Source organism: Apaloderma vittatum, unplaced genomic scaffold (genome assembly GCF_000703405.1).
Source record: "Apaloderma vittatum isolate BGI_N311 unplaced genomic scaffold, ASM70340v1 scaffold12780, whole genome shotgun sequence".
In the NCBI taxonomy this organism is placed as follows: Eukaryota; Metazoa; Chordata; class Aves; order Trogoniformes; family Trogonidae; genus Apaloderma; species Apaloderma vittatum.
Window position 1 is genome coordinate 1 of NW_009692933.1, and position 20,806 is coordinate 20,806.

At 39.9% G+C, this 20,806-nt stretch overlaps 1 protein-coding gene across 1 annotated transcript in view; it reads left to right on the forward strand.

The window, feature by feature from the left end:
- Positions 1-7,136: 7,136 nt before the first annotated feature.
- The window catches only part of FGD6 (FYVE, RhoGEF and PH domain containing 6), a gene marked incomplete at its 5' end in the record, with an annotated part of 63,313 nt that continues 49,643 nt past the window's right edge, over positions 7,137-20,806 (forward strand). Inside the window, 3 exon segments of the mRNA XM_009874493.1 lie at positions 7,137-7,349; positions 8,794-8,859; positions 8,862-11,326. Of these exon segments, the coding sequence (XP_009872795.1) occupies positions 7,137-7,349; positions 8,794-8,859; positions 8,862-11,326 (2,744 nt within the window).

Here is a 20,806-nt window from a genome sequence, read left to right on the forward strand (position 1 = left end):
TTCCCAGCGGCTGAGCCCTGGCTTGGCGTCAAGCATGTACCTGCCTGGGTCGAGCTCGTAGGGCCTGGAGCCCTGACCCGGGGGCCGGGCTCATGGAAAGCCTCCAGTTCTAGCCCTTCTAGCAGCTGGTTTGCGCTGACCGACTTCGGTGCTTTCCTTACCTTTCCTCCCCCTTTCCTTGGCCGCTGCCAATTTTACGGCTAAAAGAGCTGCAAGGCAAATTCTTGGCTTAAAACAAGGACTCCCCGTGTTTGAGTTGCTCTTTTTTTTTTTTCTTTTTTTCTTTTTTTTTATTCTCTGCACGGTGGCGTGCTGTTAGTACTTTTGTTCACCCGTCTGTTAGATTAGTAGATTCTTTTCTTAGTCTGCTGCAAGACGGGAACAGGAGTCGTTTCTCCTTTGAAAAGATGTCATGTGTTAAGTTATGACGTATTGGGTGGAAACACAAGTAATTACAGTGTAAACCTGAAGGAGCTTCCTGTAAGGGTTGGGAAGGGGGTGTCCTAAAGAAAAAACATCAAGACATCAAGCAAAAAACATCCAATTCTGGGTGCTTTCCTCTCAAATAAGTCAAACTGTTACTGAGTCTAGATAGCTGAGCTCTCTTAGTTAATCAGAATTAACTGGAAAATAAAAAGCTATTTCATGCATCTTTCTGCTTTGTTTAATAGATTCCCATTTTTAATACATATGACAGAACTGGTTTTATATAGATCTCAAAAAAGCATGTAATAATGCGGAATATCATCTCTACTTAGCTGTGATTTATGTTCATGCTGCTTGGTAGCACTGCTGGTAGCACAATTCACTGCTGCTCTTTTAAGAGTTAAACAGCTGTGCAAATAGAACATGTGTTAGGGGGTGCTCAAGAGCTTAGAGCTGGGCTGTTAAAATTTGGTATGGTACTAAGTTTCAGAAAGTTGGGTAGATTTTCAGCACTAAACAGTGGTTTCAAGGCTTCTAGAGCTGAGGTTACGTGACTGGGTGCCTCTTAGTTTTTGTTGTGATGCTATTTGTGGGCAGAGTAAGAAGGAATGGGGTTTTGTTGAACAAAGTCACTTAGAAGGTGAAAGAGAAAGGGATGCTGAGGAAGATCAGTAAGAAGAAAATGGGACAGTTTCGTGGAAAATGTGAATTTTAGAGAGGGATTTGAAGGGGGAGGTGTAAAGAGGGACCTGGTCGGCAGGAAGACAAATCCGAGGGATATGTGAAGGTTGTTGAAGAGGGAACAAGTATTTTGTGTGTGAAGGGTTATGTGAGAATAAAAAAATATATGGGGAAGAAGTGAAACAAGATAAGAGATTTGTGATTCTGCTGACAGTGTCATGACAGCTTTTGACGTTTCAGTTAAGGAACTCATAGGCAGGGTGTGAAAAGACTTGAGGACTGCCAGACAACAGTTCTGAAGTTTTAATATCTATCTCTTTGTATCGTTGCAGAATTTAGTTTCTGAAATACATAGACGTGTTTTATAAAGCTATTGCTTACGTAAAAAATTACTAAGTCCTATAGCTTAATTACAGTCTTGTGATCTATAGGATCTATTTGCTACACTGAAATTATTTAATTGTGAATTCAGTTATTACTCTTGTTTGTGATATTTAAGCTAACTTTCTGACAACTGTTTGGTAATCCAGTGTTTCAGTAAAAATGTTATCATCATGTGTACGGAACTTGAAGTGCCTAGAAAACCTTCTGCTTCAAGTTTAACTTGAAGGGCTCGAGTGTCTCTCTTGCAGGTCTTCTTTCAATGTGCTTTTAGAACACAGCAGCTTGGTACAGCATCATCGGTATTGATTTAGTGTTTTTAAGCAGGATTTGTAGATATAAGTGTCTTCAGCTTGATGTGCAGGACTCTCTGTGGAGATACTGTGCTACTTGAGGGGACTGTGTGGTACAGAGAGGAATACTAGATATAGCTTCTGCTCATGGACAGAAGTTGTGGAAGGTGCAGCACTGGTAACGCAACCTTAACTCCACTCCAGCTTGCCTTCTGCCTTTCTAAATAATGCAGTGCATATTCATTTTCTTACTCTATATCTTTTCTAGTTCTTCCACAGAATTATTTCAGTCACATCTCAGTCCACAGCTGGATATAATTCAGTGACAGGTGAAGGAATTCTGCCATAGATTGTTGCTTACATATTTGAAAATTGACTGTAAATCTAAACTTGTCAGAACTAAGGAACTATAGCGCTTGTTTACAATACTTCTAGATAATTTAAAATTTATCTTATTGTAGCAATCAACCTGTATGTTGGTGTTAACACTCATTTATAGCTATTCTCCTCTAATTGCTTTCTCATGTACTGCATCTTCTTTATGTACAAAGCTAATGAACGTGCATTTATTAATTTTCTGCCTGGAACTATTGTGCTCTCTTCAAGTATGCATTTTGCCTTTAAAAGGAAAAAACAAAAGCTCGGAGTTATGAGTTTGACATTTATTATTTCTTGCCGTAGAAACAGTCCTTATATGTGAATCTATACAGCTTATATAATGTGGGAAGAACATACAGCTTAGACTTGAAATCTGATTTGACAGCACCAATGAGAAAAATGTAGTGTGTTTTAATGTCAAAAATGTAATTCAAATGGAAAAAACATATCAGGAACTGAATAAACAAAATCAACATGACTTTTCGAATCGAACTTCATTGCTTTCAAGGACTGAAAAAATGAGGCCTACAGGGTTTAACATCCCTTTAACCCTCCAATATGTCAAGTCTCATTAGAGTTACTCAGCTCTATCTCTGCATGCGATCTTAAAGGGTTGTTTATTCGTCTCTTGTCCTTACTCTAAAGTTATCCCCAACTTTCCTGTCTTATTTCAACAGGTCACTGGACAGCCTGAGATTTTGAAATGAATGTTTTCCTTTTTCAGTTTATTTAGGATGTTTTCTAAAACTGTAGTGGCTTGGAAAGCATAGTTTTCCCTTGTATTTTAAAAACTACATATGTTATCTTCCAGGATGTCGTGACTCATCCTTTTTATTTTCTTTTGAACATTGTGGCACCTGAGAAAATCAGGTGTCTCTGCACAGTGAGAAAATAAATACACATTTGCAGGAAATAAATCAGTGATCTTAGAATACTTTTGTGAGGTGTTTGCCTAATGAACCCTTCTTTCTGTAACTGAAAGCAAAGTAATTGAACTGAAAAACCTTCTTGTGAGTGATTAAAACTGGAGCTGCTGGAGTTATCTGTTTCTCTGTGCAGCGTATTTACTGCCATCACAATAATCTCTGAGTGTATCCCAAACATATAGCAATAATTTTCTCTCTCCCTACTCGCTTTTTAAAAGCCAGATTGACCACGTTCTTTTGTGTCTGTGAGTTGTAGTGTTTTATGCCGAAAGTAGTCCCAGGAATGGTAAATTGGCTCTTGGAGTGAGCTATTTGTTCACATAAGAAGGAACAGCGCCTCGATGTTGGTAGATACCTTCTGGGTATTGTATCATTTTCATACATAGCCTACGGATGTGATTTCCTAAGGCTGAGAATACAGTGTGCCTATGTAAATGAGATACCATGAGAAAGCCAGTATGTACATTTGCAGTAGGCCAGCTGCTAAGCAGGGACTCTTCCAAGCCCTTTCCTTTTCCTTTCCTGATACCTGTGAAATAAATTTCACTCGTAGGTGAAAAGAAATAAACTATCTTGTATACTGTGCCGTAAAATAAGAATATACGAATGGCCAGCTTCTATGAAGTAGCTGATTTGTTAAATTCACACCTTGGCTTACTCAGTAGTAACTTGATTGTGTACCCATACCTTAAGTTTAGGTCCAGCTGCTGTCAAAAACTTATATCACACTGATTAATTGTTCTGCTGTCTTCTAACTGTTTGGAGGTTCAAAAAGGATATTGCTATAGAGTGGGTTGCAGGATCCTGCCATGGAAATACTTCCCATAGGGAACTGGAATACCAGGAGAGAGGCCTCTCCATGTGGACTATTACAAGGAATGGAAGATCAAATTATGTTTACATGACAGCATCCAGAAACATTTTTCTGTTTTTTGGACAGGTGAACATAACTTGCTCTTTTGCTGCTCCCAAATGTAGAAGCTGTGAACGTAATTTCAAAAGTATGGACATAAAGATAACCTTGGAAAATGTTCCTTTAGCAATAATAGGGTTTATTGCAGAATGGGTAATGCTATTTGATTTTTTTGCCTCAGTTCGACTTCATCACATATCTTCTTTTCTCCCTGTTCCTTTGCTGGGCAGACAAGATAATAAGAGGTAAAAGTTTGAAGAGAAGACTTAAAGCTGTGTAATCATAGTGCTTAAGACTGCACTGCCTTATTGGCTTTCCTGCTCATTCATGATCTCACATAGGAAAAGACAAACGAGCATTTTTAAGTGAGGTCTTCAGTTGCTGAATCCTGGTATCTGAAGAACAGAAATGGGCACTTTAAGACCAAAACATAGAGAGTAGAAGTTGTTCCAGGGTGTTCTCCTTCTCAAAACCAACTCGAAGTTAGGATGGGAACACTTGCTAATTGAGCGATAACACTGTTGGTTCCAGAAGAGCTCAACAGGATGAGATTGGGTGTTGCTTTTTCCTCAGCACACTGGAGGAGATAATTCACCAGAGGGACAAATGTCTGTTTCCTGTGCTGTGACCTCAAGTCAGACAAAGATTATATGCATTGACCTATGTAGGTGGTGCTAATGGTAATTTATTGATAGAAAAATAATGCCCTTTGTGTTGAGTGTGTTGGTTTTTTTTAATATCTTTTAAAATTATTTTTATTTTTTTTTCCTTCAGCACTGAACACGATGTTGGCTGTTCCTAGATGAGCAGTAGATTTCCTGTTGGTGATGGCAGCTTTGTTAGTCACTTTATTTATGGATTTCTTCCTTTGCCTAGTCAAGCAAGCTAGGATATCTCTGACTGCTTTTCTGGCTCTTAATTATTCTATTCATTTATGCAACTACAATTTTGTGTTTCTGCTTTTGTATTTGGATTTATTACTTGTAACCCATGGTGCTAGTCTGGCTGCAGGGATCCTCTCTGAGAAATGGGGTAAGGTTGCAGGGAGAGTGGGAGAAGTCATAGTGATTCTCCCCTCTAATCTCCTGATTAAGACAAGCCAGAGAACATAATGTCCAGTCCAAAATTTCCTCTGAAACTTTTACACATCTCAGAAGGGCATTTTGGGTTGACTGTAAGTGTGGTGGCTTCATCACAACCCTAGATGAGATGTTCTGTACTTAATTATCCTTTGGACTTAATAATAGTTTTAAAGCTTTATTTCTGGTTTGAACTTGTCAAACTTCAGTGGTCAGCTGTGGGGATCTCATCATGTTGGTTTTTATCTGATTAAAGAGCCATCAGTTATCAAAAAATCTTTCATATATGCGTAAGTATATGTAGTATTACCATCTAGGTTCTTAAATTCTTGATTAAATTAAGCAGGATGAGCTTTCTTGGGATTTGAGACGTTAATTTTAGACCTTGGATACTTCTGTAATTATTTCTTGCATTCATCACAAGTTTTCATCTAGGAATGCCAGAAGGTGACATAGCATGTCACTAACAGTCTGGCAGGTGCTGTGTACAGAAATATTTTCAGCTCCCTTCATTTTTTTTATATTTATCTCCTTGCAATTTGGAGGATGATTATCCTGCAGACCTGCACGGTGATGGAGCTCTCATAAAACAACCGTCTACAATAATTTGCAAATTCTCTTCAGTTTTTACTCTCCTGAGCATAACCATTCATCTCTGTTCTAGGTGGACAGTTCCACAGGACACCACCAAAAGCCCATTGTCCAACCAACTCACGATCCCATGCATTTGTTGTATAAGGTTTCCTTGATTATATTTATTGTTTTTTACCATAGAGGCTTGATTATGCGTGTCATTTAACAAAAAGTCATTCTCATATGACTTCCAGTCATTCCTTACACCTTTATATATAACAGTTGCCTCCTACTTAGTTTCCTTTCTATTCAGGATGGGAAATTGTCCCTTTTAAAGCACTATGTTATGTAGAACCACTGTTTTTATCCATACATGGTGAATTGGTTTATAATAAACTCAACTGTAATCCCTGATTTCTGATTAAAATCTAATATACTTTTACCCTTGCCTAAGGGGTACCCTTTTTCTAAGAAGTTCATCGCTTGCATTCTTCAGAAACTTAAAGATATTTTGTTGAGGAAAATTACTGGTATGCATTCCCTTCCTGGAGTCTTTCCTCTCACGTCATATTTATGTTTGAAAGGGCTCTTCATCACATTCCTTTCTGATTGAGTGGTTGACTGTAGATCTTTATTGATACCGAGACTGTAATGTGCCTGTTAATACATTGACCCATATCTACTCTAGATGAAATGAGCAATCACTTTAGAGCAGATAGTGGTGTCTTTATTAGACCACACAACTTCCTGGTCTTTTCTGTATGTCCTAATGCTTTTTAACATTGAAGTAGTTTGGAAAATTCTAGTAGACTTCAGAAATTAAATTCCATAGTAAGTGCTACACAATATATTTTTTCTTGCTCTGTTCATTATCCAGCTTTCCACTACTGGCATATAAACAGCTGGTTTATTTTCTTTGCACTCCTTTACATTTTCATGTTTTAGTTTTGAATCATCTAATCAGGCAATGGTATCGTATGATAACTTCTGATTGTCCTCCCTAATAAATACTAGTTGAAAGCCCCTGCAGAGTAATCTAGTTTGATTGCTATCCAAAATGTTAGTCAGTCTCACTCTAGAGAGAGAAACTTCCCAGGTTTATGAACTTCAGTTTGCTGACTGAGGCGAATAATTCACAGGGTATCACTTACCTAGCCAGTGTTTAATCTCCTGTATCTTCTGCAATCTGTTTCTCCCATTTGGAAGGATTCCCAAGCAGACTGTCTCTCTCCTTTTTTCAGTGAGCTTTAATAACTTAATAAATATTACTGAACATGGCCCAGGTCTACTACTGTGTCATGTTCTGTGGCAAACTGGGCATTCCTTTCTCAGTTTTTACTGTAGAAAATAGACTCCTTTGTTGCTGTCACTTCATTCTTCAACTGAACGGGCAGTTGCCTTGTCTGAACGTGACTGTACAACTCTATTCTGCTCTTCAGGATCCACTAATTGCCCATTCAAAGAGTTATTAGTTTTTTTTTCCTAGGAACCTATTGACTCTTCACTCTGTGGGAAACCTGTCTTTGGACAGGAAGCAGAAGGTGGTAGTTGGGTCGCTGCTGGCTGTTGTCGGTGGCTATCGGGAGCTGTGCTTTGGAAAGAAATTCTGCATTCCTTCTCGCAAAATGTCTCAAAAATTCTCTACTATCGGGTTTACCTCTTGACTAATATGATTGCAGCAAGGACAGCTCTTCTAAGCGTAAGTGGAGTCAGTCTGGATACCATTTAATGATTCATGTCCTAGAAAAACATGGTTTTCCTGTTTCTATAGTAGAGACATTGTTTCTGGCAGCCTGCTTAGAGCAGTGGCTTAGTGTTTGGGAAATGCTTGCAACTGAGGGCATCTGCCTTTTTTTTTTTTTTTAACCATCTAGATTTCTTTGAAACAAAAATCTGAAACTTTATTCTCATATTTCTAGGCTAGAGATTAAGCTATCGTTGCACATCTGTAATAATAATAGTAATAAAAAATGACCAAATGCTAACCCCGCAATTCAAAGGGAATAATAAATTTATGGCTTACCCAATCTCTTTGCATTTGAAACATTAATTAACATGTTTACTTGAGAGTTTTATTTCACATGTGTATGACTTCCTGAAAGTATACCAAAATAGTATTCAAAGCAAAACTAATAAATATGAGGTAGTACATAAAAAACCCCAAAAAACACAAACCAAAACAGAATGAGAAACTTCTTTACTTCACAACTCAGTTTTCATATTTCAAAAATCACTCAGGGCAGAAAATCTGAATATTTTCACATTTTCTGAAAGTTCAGAATTCTGAAATTATTCCAGTGTAGGTAAACAAACTGGTCATTAATCATCTCGTGCAATATTAAAATGTTTCAGGCATACCTTAAAAAAAGACACCACAAAACAAACAAACAAAGAAGAAAACCCCAAGCCACAATATGATCCCAACTCCTTAATCTCCAGGCTCCTCATGTGCTCCTTTTCCTGCTGTCCACTCTCCCCATGGTTTGTCATCCTGTGCTGTCAAGTGGGTCATAAGTCATAGCAGTGGGGACTGTTTCTAGGTCACACAGTAACATATTGGGCAAAGTACTGTTGTAAATCGCACAGAAATAGTATTTTACAGTAGGAGAGGGCTGACTTGCTACAAACTACTCCATTAACTTCGCATTGCACCCGCTTTTCACTGAACTGATAGTAGCAACATGCCAGTTTTACAGCTGGTGCAGTAATTCATCTCAATATCGTTTGAAAAGAAGAGGAAAGGAAAGAGGAAATTGAGGTTACACATTTCCAAAGGTGATAGGGGAAGGGACTGAACTGTCCTATTACTTACCCTAGTTGTTCTGTTACCTTCATAGCTTATTATACACAAGGCACTTAACATATTTGCACCATTTTTAAATGGCATTATAATAGTTCAAACTGCAAAACTAGACTAATCTGCTCCGGTTTTATTAGCATCATACTTTAGCATCTGAGCAAGAACATACACTTTCATAAAGTTAAACTCTTTTTAACAAACGAGTTACCCTTGAAGACTTTTCCTGCCACTCCTTGATTGTGCTCGTTACAAGGAGAAAAGGCAACTAGCAAAAAAGCAACGTCTTTTAAGAGGAAAATGTATGCATACGTATACTGAGATCTCATGGATCTCATTATTTAAGTGTTACAAAACTTCTAGTAATATTGTAGTGCAGGTGAAATTGTTCTGTGGGCTGATGGTGGTGACTAAAGTCTCTGTTTTCCATCCCTCCTAGAAATTAAGAAGCCGCCAGTGGCCCCCAAACCAAAATTTGTGGTAGGACACAAGGCAACACCTCCACCTGTTGCACCGAAGCCTGATGTTCTTCCTGGTGTTATACAAGCAGCAAGGAAAACCAAGCCAGCAATTGCACCGAAACCAAAGGTTCTAAAGAGCTCATCTGTTCCGGAAGTTAAACCTCCATCGTCTACACGAAAAAGCACAAAAAGCTTTGAGGAGCACAGAGAAGAGTCTTCTCAAACTCTAGACCACTTGAACTATAAAAATGAAGCCTCGGAAGGGAGCACTGGTAACACAGCGTATATTCTACCAATGTCGTCTTGCAAATTTGAATGCCTTCATAAGATTGGAAATAGGGAGAACACCTGTAAAACTCAGATCATTTTTGAGCACTTTGAAAACTTGGAGAACATCAAAGTTGGTGAAAAAAATGCACTAGCTCTAGGAGATGGTCACAATGAAAAACTGGCAAATAGAAATCAGGTGGTTTTGAAAGCCAGCATTTTGGAAGAGAAACTTAAGGATGTTCTAACTCATAGTGTGTTTACCAACAGCAGTCCTGTAAGGCATAGGTATGCAGACAAGCTTGATAAAGGGGATGACAACAGTTCCAAGAATGATGTTAAAATAGAGTTTATGGAACTTGTACAGTCTTCATCGTCTTCTGAGGTAGCTAAAGGAAAGCAACAGAATACTGACAGTAAGCTCCCTGCTGGTGAGTTTCGGATGTCTGAAATTTGTTCTAGTTTGACTGTAAATAACCACAGTTGTTCTTGCCCATTGGGCCAGGAAATCCTGGAAAATGAAAGTTTAAGTAGCAATAGTACATTTTCAGGTGAAATAGGTATGAAAGCAGATGCTGATAAAGCCTCCTCTGACACATCTTCAGTCCTGAGCTTAAAGGTGCTTCCTGTCCCTAAGCCAAGAAAGCCACGTGCTGCATGTCTGGTCCGTCAGGATGGCATAGACACTACAGGAGAAGGAACAAAGGAACCATCTAATTCAGAGAAAGATTCCTCTGGGATTGTGGACCAAAGCTTTAAGAAGCCAGCAAAAATTAATATCCTTGGTCAAAGCGTTTGTTATAACAATAATACAGAAGTGCTTCATCCTGAAAAATGTGAGATAACTCAAAGCAATGCAGACAAAATTCATCAGTTGAAGGAACCTCTTGCAGAAGAGTCAACTTCACAAAATCTTTTGCCTCAGTTGTCACACAAAACTTCTGATTTGGCGGAAAGTGATGGACGTTCTTTAGATGCAGACCATAACTTGGTTAACTCCATGGAGGAGCTGACAGATGAGACCAGCGTGTTGGATGCTGTGGACAAACAGACTCACTTTGTCAGGTGTGATACTTTGTCAATGAGTTTGCCAAAGCAACTCAAATTAACCAGCAATCAGTACTCGTCTGCTTCCCATAGCCTCCATGTTTGCCCACAAGAATTGGAAGATAAAGAAGTTAAAATAAAGGATGAAATTTCTCCCAAAATCGTTCCTAAGAAACCACAGAGGCACAGCCTTCCAGCTGCTGGCCTGCTGAAAAAAGCTGCATCGGCAGAGCTTGTGGATAAAAGTTCTTACGGCTCCCATGAGGACAAATCAAACAGAGTTTTGGAAAGATCTCATTTCACGCATCCACCAGTCAAGGAGCCAGGCACACTGTCATCCTGTGACATACCCAAGCGTTCTTCTGAGAAACCTGTCTGGAAGTTACCTCATCCTATTCTTCCGTTTTCAGGAAATTCCGAATCACTAAAAACTGCTAATGTTGCTACCAACTTTAACCACTTGACTGTTGTGACAAAGCCTAGGGCCAAATCTCTCTCTTCTGTGGACATGGAAAGGACAGACAAGCCTTGCAAAGACCATCAGAAGAAAAACAGCTTGAAAAAGTTTCTCAACATGAAACTGTCGGTTTGCTTAATGAAAAGCGACTTCCAGAAATTTCTCTCTAAAGGCAGCCAGTCAATGGATAATGCTATTTCCAGCCTTTCTGCCGGGGACGGGTATGGAAGTGGTAACAACCGGAATATAGCATCTGTAGGCAATGAAAGGAAAACTAAATCTGCCAAGGCACATTCTGTAGAAATAAGTAGTCCGGCGTTACAGAAGAAGAGGCAGAGAAACAGAAGTCAACCTGAGATGCGAAATAACCAAAGGCTGGAGTCTTTAGATGGACATGTCCTTTCAGGAGAGAGTTTGTCACAAATGCATTGGAATTCTGTAACCAGCACTTGCGCTCCAGAGTACGAGAATGTGCGTCACTATGAGGAAATACCCGAGTATGAGAACTTGCCTTTTGCTATGGGTGCTAGGAGAAATCTCTGTTTTGAATGGCAGAACTCCAGCAGCAGCGTGGAAGACCAGAGCTCTGGCTTCTATGAGGTTGAAGAGCCTTGTGAAGCTACAAGCAGGCGTTTTGGACTTGGCAGGTAAAGAGAAAAGGGAAATTAAACATTTCTGTTGTAACTCTTGGTTGTAAACATGTTTAGATGATGACATGAGAGGCTGGATCCCTTTTGTTAATTGTCAGCAGCACAGTTGTTGCTGTATATCGTTCTATATGCTTTTGCTGTTTTGAAGGCTGATTGCACTTGGTAAAAAGTCAAGAGGAAAAGCTAGTTATTCCTCCTGTATGATCAAAATTTGGGAAGCTAACATATATGCTTTCCCAGATTTAATTAAAGCAAATCGGATACATTTATTTGTATCCAAGCATACTTAAATGAGGAGGAATGAACCGTACCACAGTCTAAGGATGAACTTGAATAAGTGTCCATAGAGTGCAAAGTTGTTAGGTTTATAGGGGGAAATAATATATTTTTAGATCAGCCAACAGAGCTGGGAAATGCAGACAGGCTTTTGGGTATGCAAATTCTTCATTAGATCTTGAAAGCTTTTTGGGTATAGCAAAAGATACTGCCTCTCCCGGAATATAGTGAATCTTCTGTATCTTCCTGTGCTCCCAGCAAAAGGACTACAGGTGCACGAGTTCTGCGTGACTCACGCGGAATATTACTGAAAGACGGGGTTTGGTGACTCTGCAGGTTGCTGCTGTGTTTCGTTGTCTCTGGAGCTGGTAGAGAGAGATAATATCAGGCGATTCAGAAAGGGATTGGAGCAACTCATAGATATGTCCAAACCAGATGCTAAATGGAATAGGTGGTGACAGGTATTTTAATATCTGTAATACTGTGGCTGTGGGTGCTGGGAAGAAGAAAGGGCCACAGAGAATGGCCAGGCTCCTGTGTTCTCCTTTTGGCATCGCTGACTGTGTCTGTCAGAGAGTGGAAACAAGTGAAGCATTGTTTTGACCCAATACAGCACCATTTAACTTCTTAACCTCAGCTCATCGGTTGGTCTTACAGATCCTAAAGATTCATTTTAAACCAGCAATACAGACTTGAATGAAATATGCAGCCTGTATATTTCATAGGCCCCAGCAAACTGTTGAGAGTACATGCATAATGACAAAAATAAATGAGCTAGCTTATAGATAGTCACATTTAGCTTCATTTTTCACTAAGTTTCTTTTCATTTTGGATATGGGTGTGGATATGGGAGCACAAACCTGTGCTCCAAAGAATCTGAGAGCTGACCATTCCTCTTATATAGGAGGAGACAAATATTATAGGTGGCATCCAACATTGACAAGTGTTTCTAGAGTAGATATTCTCAACATTGGACTGTTTAACGGAAAGCATGAAGCCTTATAATGGGAAGAAGAATTTCTGGTTATGGGCTTGGTATTGGCATATTTATTCATGTGGTTGTTGAGTGTTTTTCTTGGTTATAGTAATTGTTTCTTGGTTTTGTCTTTGGTATGCTCTAAGTTCCTGACTGAGTGTACGTTTTTTGTTTAAGTGTAATCTTTGCGTATCTTTCAGGGGTTTTGACTACACTCTTCTGGTATTCCCTTTTGGTTTACCTAAAAAAAGTGAGACCAAGCTTAAGTAAGGTTATGTTTTGTTTGTTTATGCCATCTGTTTTGGTTTGTATTGTGGTTCTGGATCCAGGTGAATGTTGTCCTTGCTGTAGGAAAAAAAAAAGGATAGTTTTGCTGTATGAAGCATGTATGAAGACGTGAGATTGCAATTGCTTCTTGAGGGAAATTCTATAGTTTCCTTACTTGGCTTCCCCAGTACCAATGGTTTTAAGTGTTTAGGGGTTTAAGTGATATCTTGCACTTTGGCACATCTGCACCTATAGCTGCTCCCTGAGCTAGGTGTTCTTGACACAGCTGGGTTTGCGCTGTGTTTTTCTTTAAAAGGCTCACATAGAAAACCATAACCAGAGCCCTTTACCCAAGTATTGTATTTTAACCTAAATTACATAGTCAGAAACTACATAAGGAAATTATTAACACACGCAGTTACTTCAGCAGATCTCAAGGAACAAAGAAATCCCTAGGAGAAAAAGGGGACCCAGTGGGGCTGTGGTCTTCTGACCCAACTCAGCTGCTGCTGGAAGAGCAGGTACAGGTATTCATTTTGGCTCTGGCTTGGGAGTTATAAGGGTCCTTGCCCAGACAGAACCAGGCAGGCAGCTTCTCCAGTTTTCCCATCCATTGTTATCTCAGATCCTTTGAAGCTTCTTTATCAATGTTGTCTTACCTTTTCTGCATAGTTCTTTAAGAGTCTTTTATCATTTCCCAGGCCAGGTGGTATTATAAAACCGGTTAGAGAAACAGTGCTGATGTTATTGAAATAATTACTGCTCGTGTTTTTCCCAGCCTGTCAGAACACGCACTTAGCTCTTTCTCATAGATCGTGGCACATAAAACTCCTGTAATGCACTGCCAATGGGGATCTCGGAGCAAATTGTCTTACGATTAAAGCCAACATATAAATGAGATTGTTCTTCTGAGAAATTCATAGACTGATTGCCTGCACTTCTGGTCATAATAGCACATATGCAGTATGTTAAGTTTGGATGTCAATCTTGTCATTACCGGAAGAATTCGGTGGTGTCTTTACTCGATGTTACATTTCTTTCTGGAGGAAGAAATGAAATTTTTATAATGTACTCAGTGCTTTGGTGGTTACTGGGAAATTTCCCCCTGATCCCATCTAATGTAACTAGTATGCTTTAATGGAGAATGGTAACAGCTTCTGACACCCTTATTCTAACTTAAGACATAGTCTTATTAAATCCAGATACGTTTTGTTTTCCTGAGCCTTCTCATAGAGGTTTAACTGCAAATGGCAGGCTTACGTAATTAATGGTGAGTATCAGTTGTCGTGTACCACTTGATTTTTGAGTTATTTGATGTCAGCCTCCCTTCTACTGAATGTAGGCTTGGCTTTTAAAAGAAGAGAACCAGGATCCTGATGTTGTGTGTGAACCATTGAGGTGGGACAGGCATTGCTGGTGAGCAACCAGTGGGTTTTGTCTTAAGTAGGTCAGGGGAATATTCTCAATAAAGGAAGCAATGACAATACTTCGGGAGCAGATAATCCATGTTTTACTCCACTATTGAAAAAAGAAGTCTCTTGGAGTGGTTTTTAAGAATTACTTTTAGCCAACCTGCTTGACTGTCAATTTAAAATTGGTAATTAAGAAGATGAATGTGTTACTATAGGACTCTGTAAACAAAGTGAGCGAAGAATAGATGCTGTGGGATAGAAAGTATATTGTTAAATGTCAAAGAAGTTTTAAATATCATTATCTGGCTGCAGATAACAGGGAAAGCAACTTTTTCAGGTTTGGGTTTTTTTGAGAAATGAATGGTTCCAGCCTGGAAAGTGAAGTGAAAAGTTAGTGCTGCTGGTACCACCACAATTCATTTTAATGTTGCCAGAGACCAGTAGTTGTAAGGGTTCTGTTTTGAAGTAACACCATTTTTTTAAAACACCCTAATGAAAGAAATACATGTGTATTAGTTACCCTCTTTTAGTGACAAACATTTATTCTGAGGAGGACAGCAAAATCTTCCATAAAACTCAAAGTAAAATTGAGTGTACATTTGTCCAGTAATCTAAAGATGCAAAGGAACAATGAATATGCCTTGGAACATCTGTCATGCCACAGAGAACAGAAATTTAAACTTTTCTAGATCTTGTGGGCTTCCTTTTGGTATTTTTTATGTTGTTATGAGCAAGAGAATTATACTTCAGGTTCAGTGAATATGTTCCTTCACCCTTTAGGGAATAGCACACTGTATTTACTGGTTACTTTTGACAATGTTTCTTGCATATGTTGCATGTGTATCTGTCTAGGATTTGTCTTTGGAAAGAGCTGGGCAGGGAGAAATACCATGTGACAGCATTCCTTTAAGAACTTAATTCTGATTTAATTAAATACTGCTCCCTAGTTTTTCCCACCCCTGCTGATTAAGAATAATCCGTTGGTTTTCTAGAAATTAGCATCTCAGTGCAAAATGTAGGTTTAGTTTTCCGGACTAAATTTTGCTTTGGTGACTTAGTCCCCAGAGGTCAATTAAATGTCCATGAAAGCCTTCCTAGAATATTCAATTTGGTATTGAAATATGTGTGGTTAAGCACTTTGCTTTGATACATATTTCTCTTTGATGTACTGAACTTAGGGTTGAGACATGACTCAAATGAGTATTGTGCCAGATAAATATGGTGTTGTTTAGGGACTGGCTGTGTTAGGGAAGGTGGGGTGTGGGTTTTTGTTTTTTTTTCTGCAATTGCAAAATTCCTATTCAAAAACATTTCAAGAGAAACATTAAATAAAATACTGCAGGGTCTCAATAACATTTAAAACCAGTTTTCAAACACTTGTGCTGATTTGAGTGCACAAAATACATTTTAGGTGTTGAAAGGCATTATGTTTATACATAAAAAAATACATTTTCTTTTTACTGAATTTTATTGAAGGTTATAACTTCCTGATAAGGAGAGACCTGGTATGTAGATTTTTTTTTAAATTTCATCTGCTTCTTAAAGATGATAATGGATTAATTTCTGATCTGAAGAAGTCAGATTCCTTTTCCTCCCATCAGCTCTGCAGTCTCGTCCTGTCTTCTGATCTCCCCTGCGCTTCTAGCTGGCTTCTGCCACCCTTAATTGTACATTAAATTCTTTGTCTGCAGTCGCACCTCAGGTTTTAAAGGGATAGCTTTGATAATATGCTATTTAGGTTTCTCATCAGGCTTCATTATCTTCGGTCATGTGTTATCACTGGCTTTCTCTTTGTATTCTGCTTCCTCGAGCCTGCCTTTTTCTTTTTCCCTCTGTACCTCGCTTTCTCACGTACGCGTTATGCAGCTGGTGGGCTTCTGCCAACTCCGCGGGCTTGTCAGTAAGGAGTGAGTCAGATGGCTCCGATCTCCGCTTCCCGTCCCCTGCGAGGCGGGATGCAAAGCCAGTGTCTGGCAGTCCCAGCGCTGGCCCTGGGGAGCAGGGAGGGGACAAGAGCAATCCTTGGCTACTGGACATAAGGAACGTGCCGTCTTGCTGGCTTCTCATGTTTTACAGCTTTTATGGACTGCGGAGAAATAAATTCTGTAGTGGTGCTGAGGGTGTCTAATCAGGGTCCAAATCAGTGAGAAGTGGTACTACAGTTTCTTGGGAATATTGTTGTTCTGACACAAGGATTTTGGGAAGGAATTGGGTGCGTGCAGATGGTGGGACCCTCATCTGGGGCTGTACGCCACTTGGAACGTCTGCTTTTTCCCTAAGGTTAGTCAAGTCACTGACCTGGGGTCTGGAATTACACTATATGGTAGTGTCCAGTATTTCATACTATGAAGGTAGCATGTAAAACTACATGAAAGACTCATAGTGATTTTTTTTTTTTTTTGCTTGGGAAAGCGTATGGAGTATTTTGGCTTTTCTTTTCTTACAAGGAACTTTATGCAAGTCAGTATCTCCACTGTCTTTTCCAGTAAGAGGAGTTTTCAGTCAGCATTGGGTGGCTTTCAGTTATACAGCTTTATGGTTTAGTCTGCTATACAATCTGGAATAAAATGCACATGTTACAAGAAGATATGCACTCTGAGAAAATTCAAAACTTCTAAAGCAATTGGGAAGAACTATGCCAATCCCTGCCTGCTCCCCTCCTTTTATTAAATCAGACTAAATAGGAACTTACTTTATTTAAAAGAATCCTGTCAAATTAGCTCGGTCAGTAGAGCATAGTGCTAACAACGCTAAGGTTGCGGGTTCGATTCCCGTTCGGTCCCCATGTGTTGCCTGATCTAGTCCAGAGATGGCATCCCTGGCAGCAGGGAGGCTGGTTTAAAATGATCTCTAAGGTCTCTTCCAGCCTAGGCCATTCTATGATTCCATTCTATGAAATTCTTACCTAAATGTACTGGAGATGAGCTGATTTTGTCTGTTTTGACATTGGGAAAGATTCTGAGGTCTGGTGCTCTCCCTCTCCAATAAGAGAGAGCAAGGGGTTGGAGAACTCCATTTTCTGCAAAACAAGCCTGTTACTCTAGCGTACAATCCAATCTTGAAAAGGTTTGAAAGGTCTTATGAAATGAAAGCAACCGTGAAGAGCTGCAAGATTGCCATGAAGGCGAATTTTTGTCTTTGGTATTTCTTTCATCCTTCCTTTCAAGGTGTCCCCATTGATTTTGGTACAAGAAGGAGTGAGTGAAGCCTGCACACAGGGAAGCTTTTGACAGAGCTGGAGGTGCGATAATGAAAGACTTCTAATTTATCAGTTGGCATTACAAGTGCTACATAAAAATAGATGTGGTTTAAGCTCTTGGCATTATTTTGCCGAGTGTGATTGGGGCTGGGTGTGTTTGCTGAGTGTGAGAGGAAGCAGGCTGGCAGTGGCAGCAGCGATGAGGCAGGCGCTGCTGGGGTGCACTGCCCAGCTGCAGGAAGAACCCCTCTGCCACCCTCCCAAATCTCTGGTGGTTACTTCTCTCGGAGTCTTGTGCAGTCTAGAAAATTGCATCGTGTTAACATTGGAGCACATGCAGCCCACATGCATTAAAAGAGCCGTTTTGTGGGAAGACTGTGCTATTCTTTGTTTCCCACGAAGGAAGTGCTCACCACAGACGGCAAAAATGTCCCTACTGTGCTGTTCCATCGATGCCCTGGTACAATACAAGGATGTCCTCGTCCTTCCTCCCAGTGACGTCGCCTCAGCTCAGTGTCTTGGCTCTTGCCCGTGGCTGAAGGGTGCCTTAGCCTGAAGTAAGCAAAGCAGCACAAAACCCTCCTGTGTCCCTTAGTCTGCTTCCAAACCATCCCCTGGCTAGGGAGGACAGGAATTGAGGTGTCACAGACCTCCATAAATTAATCTTCAACACGTTATTCCTCTTTTATTCCATGTTTGGTTTTTTTTTCCCTAATTTTGGCTGCCTTCTTATGCGTTTCCTTTTCCTTAAGATAGAGGAACCTACGTTAACGCTGTGTATTCATCACTGGATGCTGTCCTTTCTCCCCCGCCTCCAACACGTGTGCGCTCTCGCTGGTTGCCAGCTGTGGTATTAATTGCAGGTTAACGAAATGTAGCTCCAGAGAGTATCTCAGATGTAGAATGGAGAGTCAAATGTGACCTGAGAACTGAAGAAAGACCCATTGATATGCTCAACAACAGCCTTTTCCTGTGAGTTATTTTCAGCATTGGCTCAGGAAATGTGCTTGTGGAGCTCCATGGTGCTCTGGTTTGTGTGGTGATATTTTAACTGCAGCAAGGTCTAATGTAATTATATATGTAAAACAGTAAGATTTTTGGGGGGCCTAGAATAAATTTCGAAAGCAAGCAATCAAAATATTAATTTCAATTCTCATTTAAATGCCAACAGGATATTAATGTGTCTCATTTACCTAACGTGTATACTCGATTCAGTTAAAGATGTTTTAATGAACAGACTTAAAAAACTGGGCAGCTATGTTGTTTCAATGCACTAGATAAAATTTAGGTTAAGGAGTGCAGATTTTATTTTAGATGCTAGAATCCCAGAAGTTTCTTTTAAAAATAGTAAGTTTACACAAGTTTTAACTTTTCCTTGAAAAGTCTTTGTGCCTATGAAAATCTGTTCCACTCAAGCAGAAGTGGGCTGAAAAATTCTCTAAGATGCATGTAAATAAATAAAAGGAAGTTTTATCAAAACTGCCATTTTGATAGCTAGAACCTGAGTCTTATGGCTCAGTCATTTCAACTGTGCAGACTTCAGCTCATTTTTCTGTTTGAGGTTGTTTGTTTTCTGTTGTCTTTTTTTTCCCCAGTGGTCTTCCCAGGGATTAGATGTTCTCTACTGATTTTGAGATGAGCTGAAAAGTTTAGAAAAAGTGTCTAAATCCCATTCATCTAATCTATGTAAAAGACTAGAAGAAGAGAGAGCGCAAGTCCAATCTTGCCAGCAGCTCAGTTATTCCTTACAGCCAGTCTGTATTGGTCTTAACAAAACTGTTTCATCCTCTGTTTTCCAGCAGTGTACTCAGGAAGCTGTGTCAGCTCCCGTGCATGCAGGCAGTTGTGTGTTTAAGAGTTAAGTCACTCTATGTTTATTTTAGATTTATTTGAGTATCCTGATACACTTTTTTGTCACCTTCTAGGTATATGACACGTAAAAAATGGAGCGCAATAGGTGGTGTGTTATTTCTAAATTGAATGAGCAGCTTTCTGATGAGAGGTATTACAGCCCTGATTGCAGGGATAAAGTCACCCAAAATCATGAAAAAATAATGATGAGTCAATAGAGAAGGTATTTAGGGCCTCTGTAAAGTCTGACTTTATTGGAGCAGGAGGAGTCACACAGTGGAATGCCGTGCTTTGGCAAGGTAAAACCAATTTTGTTTGAAATGGGTATTACTTGGAGGTTTTGTTCTCACTTGGCCAAAGTTTTCCCTTTCCTGTTTGATGCATTCAATTTAAGATTTTGTCACATTTTTATTACAGTTTTCTAGAAGTCTGTTCAGCGTGTGCTGGAGTTACGTTGTGATTTTCCTTTATGTGACTAGAAAGGAAAGTGTCATTTTTCTTCTGATCCTGCTGCTGTTTCCCAACAAACGTTCTCCCACTAGGGTCTGTTTTGTGGTCTGATAGAAGTTAAGAGTAGCACATCCTGACTGTAAATTAGTACCATATCACGGTGGTCCTGTTTTATACTTTTTATCTCTTCCATGCCAGGAGTTTTTTACAAAAGTCTTGGCCATGACCATTGCAGCTCTCCCTATGAAATAAGAATTAATGATAAGTGAATGCAAAAAGCTGTAAATTCTGCAAAGAATTACCTCTTTACCTACCCTGGGAGTCAGGTAATCCCTTGTACCTTTGGGTGGTGACAGAACTGATGCAGTGACTCCTTCCCCTCTACAGGTCTCCAGGCAAGGTGTTAAATTCCCTGGGTTTTGCTGCAGTGTTTCTCTGTGCAGTACCAATTCTTGAGACTGTCCCCCTGTATCCCCTTGGGTTATATTCTGCTACATTGGCATCACCTCCTTTTGGCACTCTTGGTGGGGCTGCTCCTAGAACCAAATGTGACCAGACGACATGACTGTCTCTCCTGATTGTCACGACTTCAGCTGTGCCACGCGGCTCCGGAGCTGAACGGTCCTGTCTCACTGTGGGCACCGGTTTTCTTGACAACTTTTAAAACCGAGACCTCTCTTCTCTTTTTCCTTCCTTTTTTTTTTTTTTTTTTCAACTTGCCTTTTCTGTGGTGAGTGTGGAAACATCTGAAGCATGTGCCTGTGTTTATGTTGAGCTTTCCAAGGAGCTGAGGAATTGTCAACAAATGGTCTCACTGAAGATCTCTCCTGTGAGCATGGGAGGCTGCCTGCGGCGAGAGCGGTCCTTGGGTGCCCCCGGCCACGGGGACTCATGTTTTCAAGTCACAGCTAAATATGGAGATAATCTGAGAACTGTTTGCACCTTTTTTTTAAACCGTGCTTTTTGAAATCATGCAGCAAAGTATACGCATGACTCTATTGATCAGAGAGTGACTGAAGTCGGGTGACTGACAGCATGGATTGCTT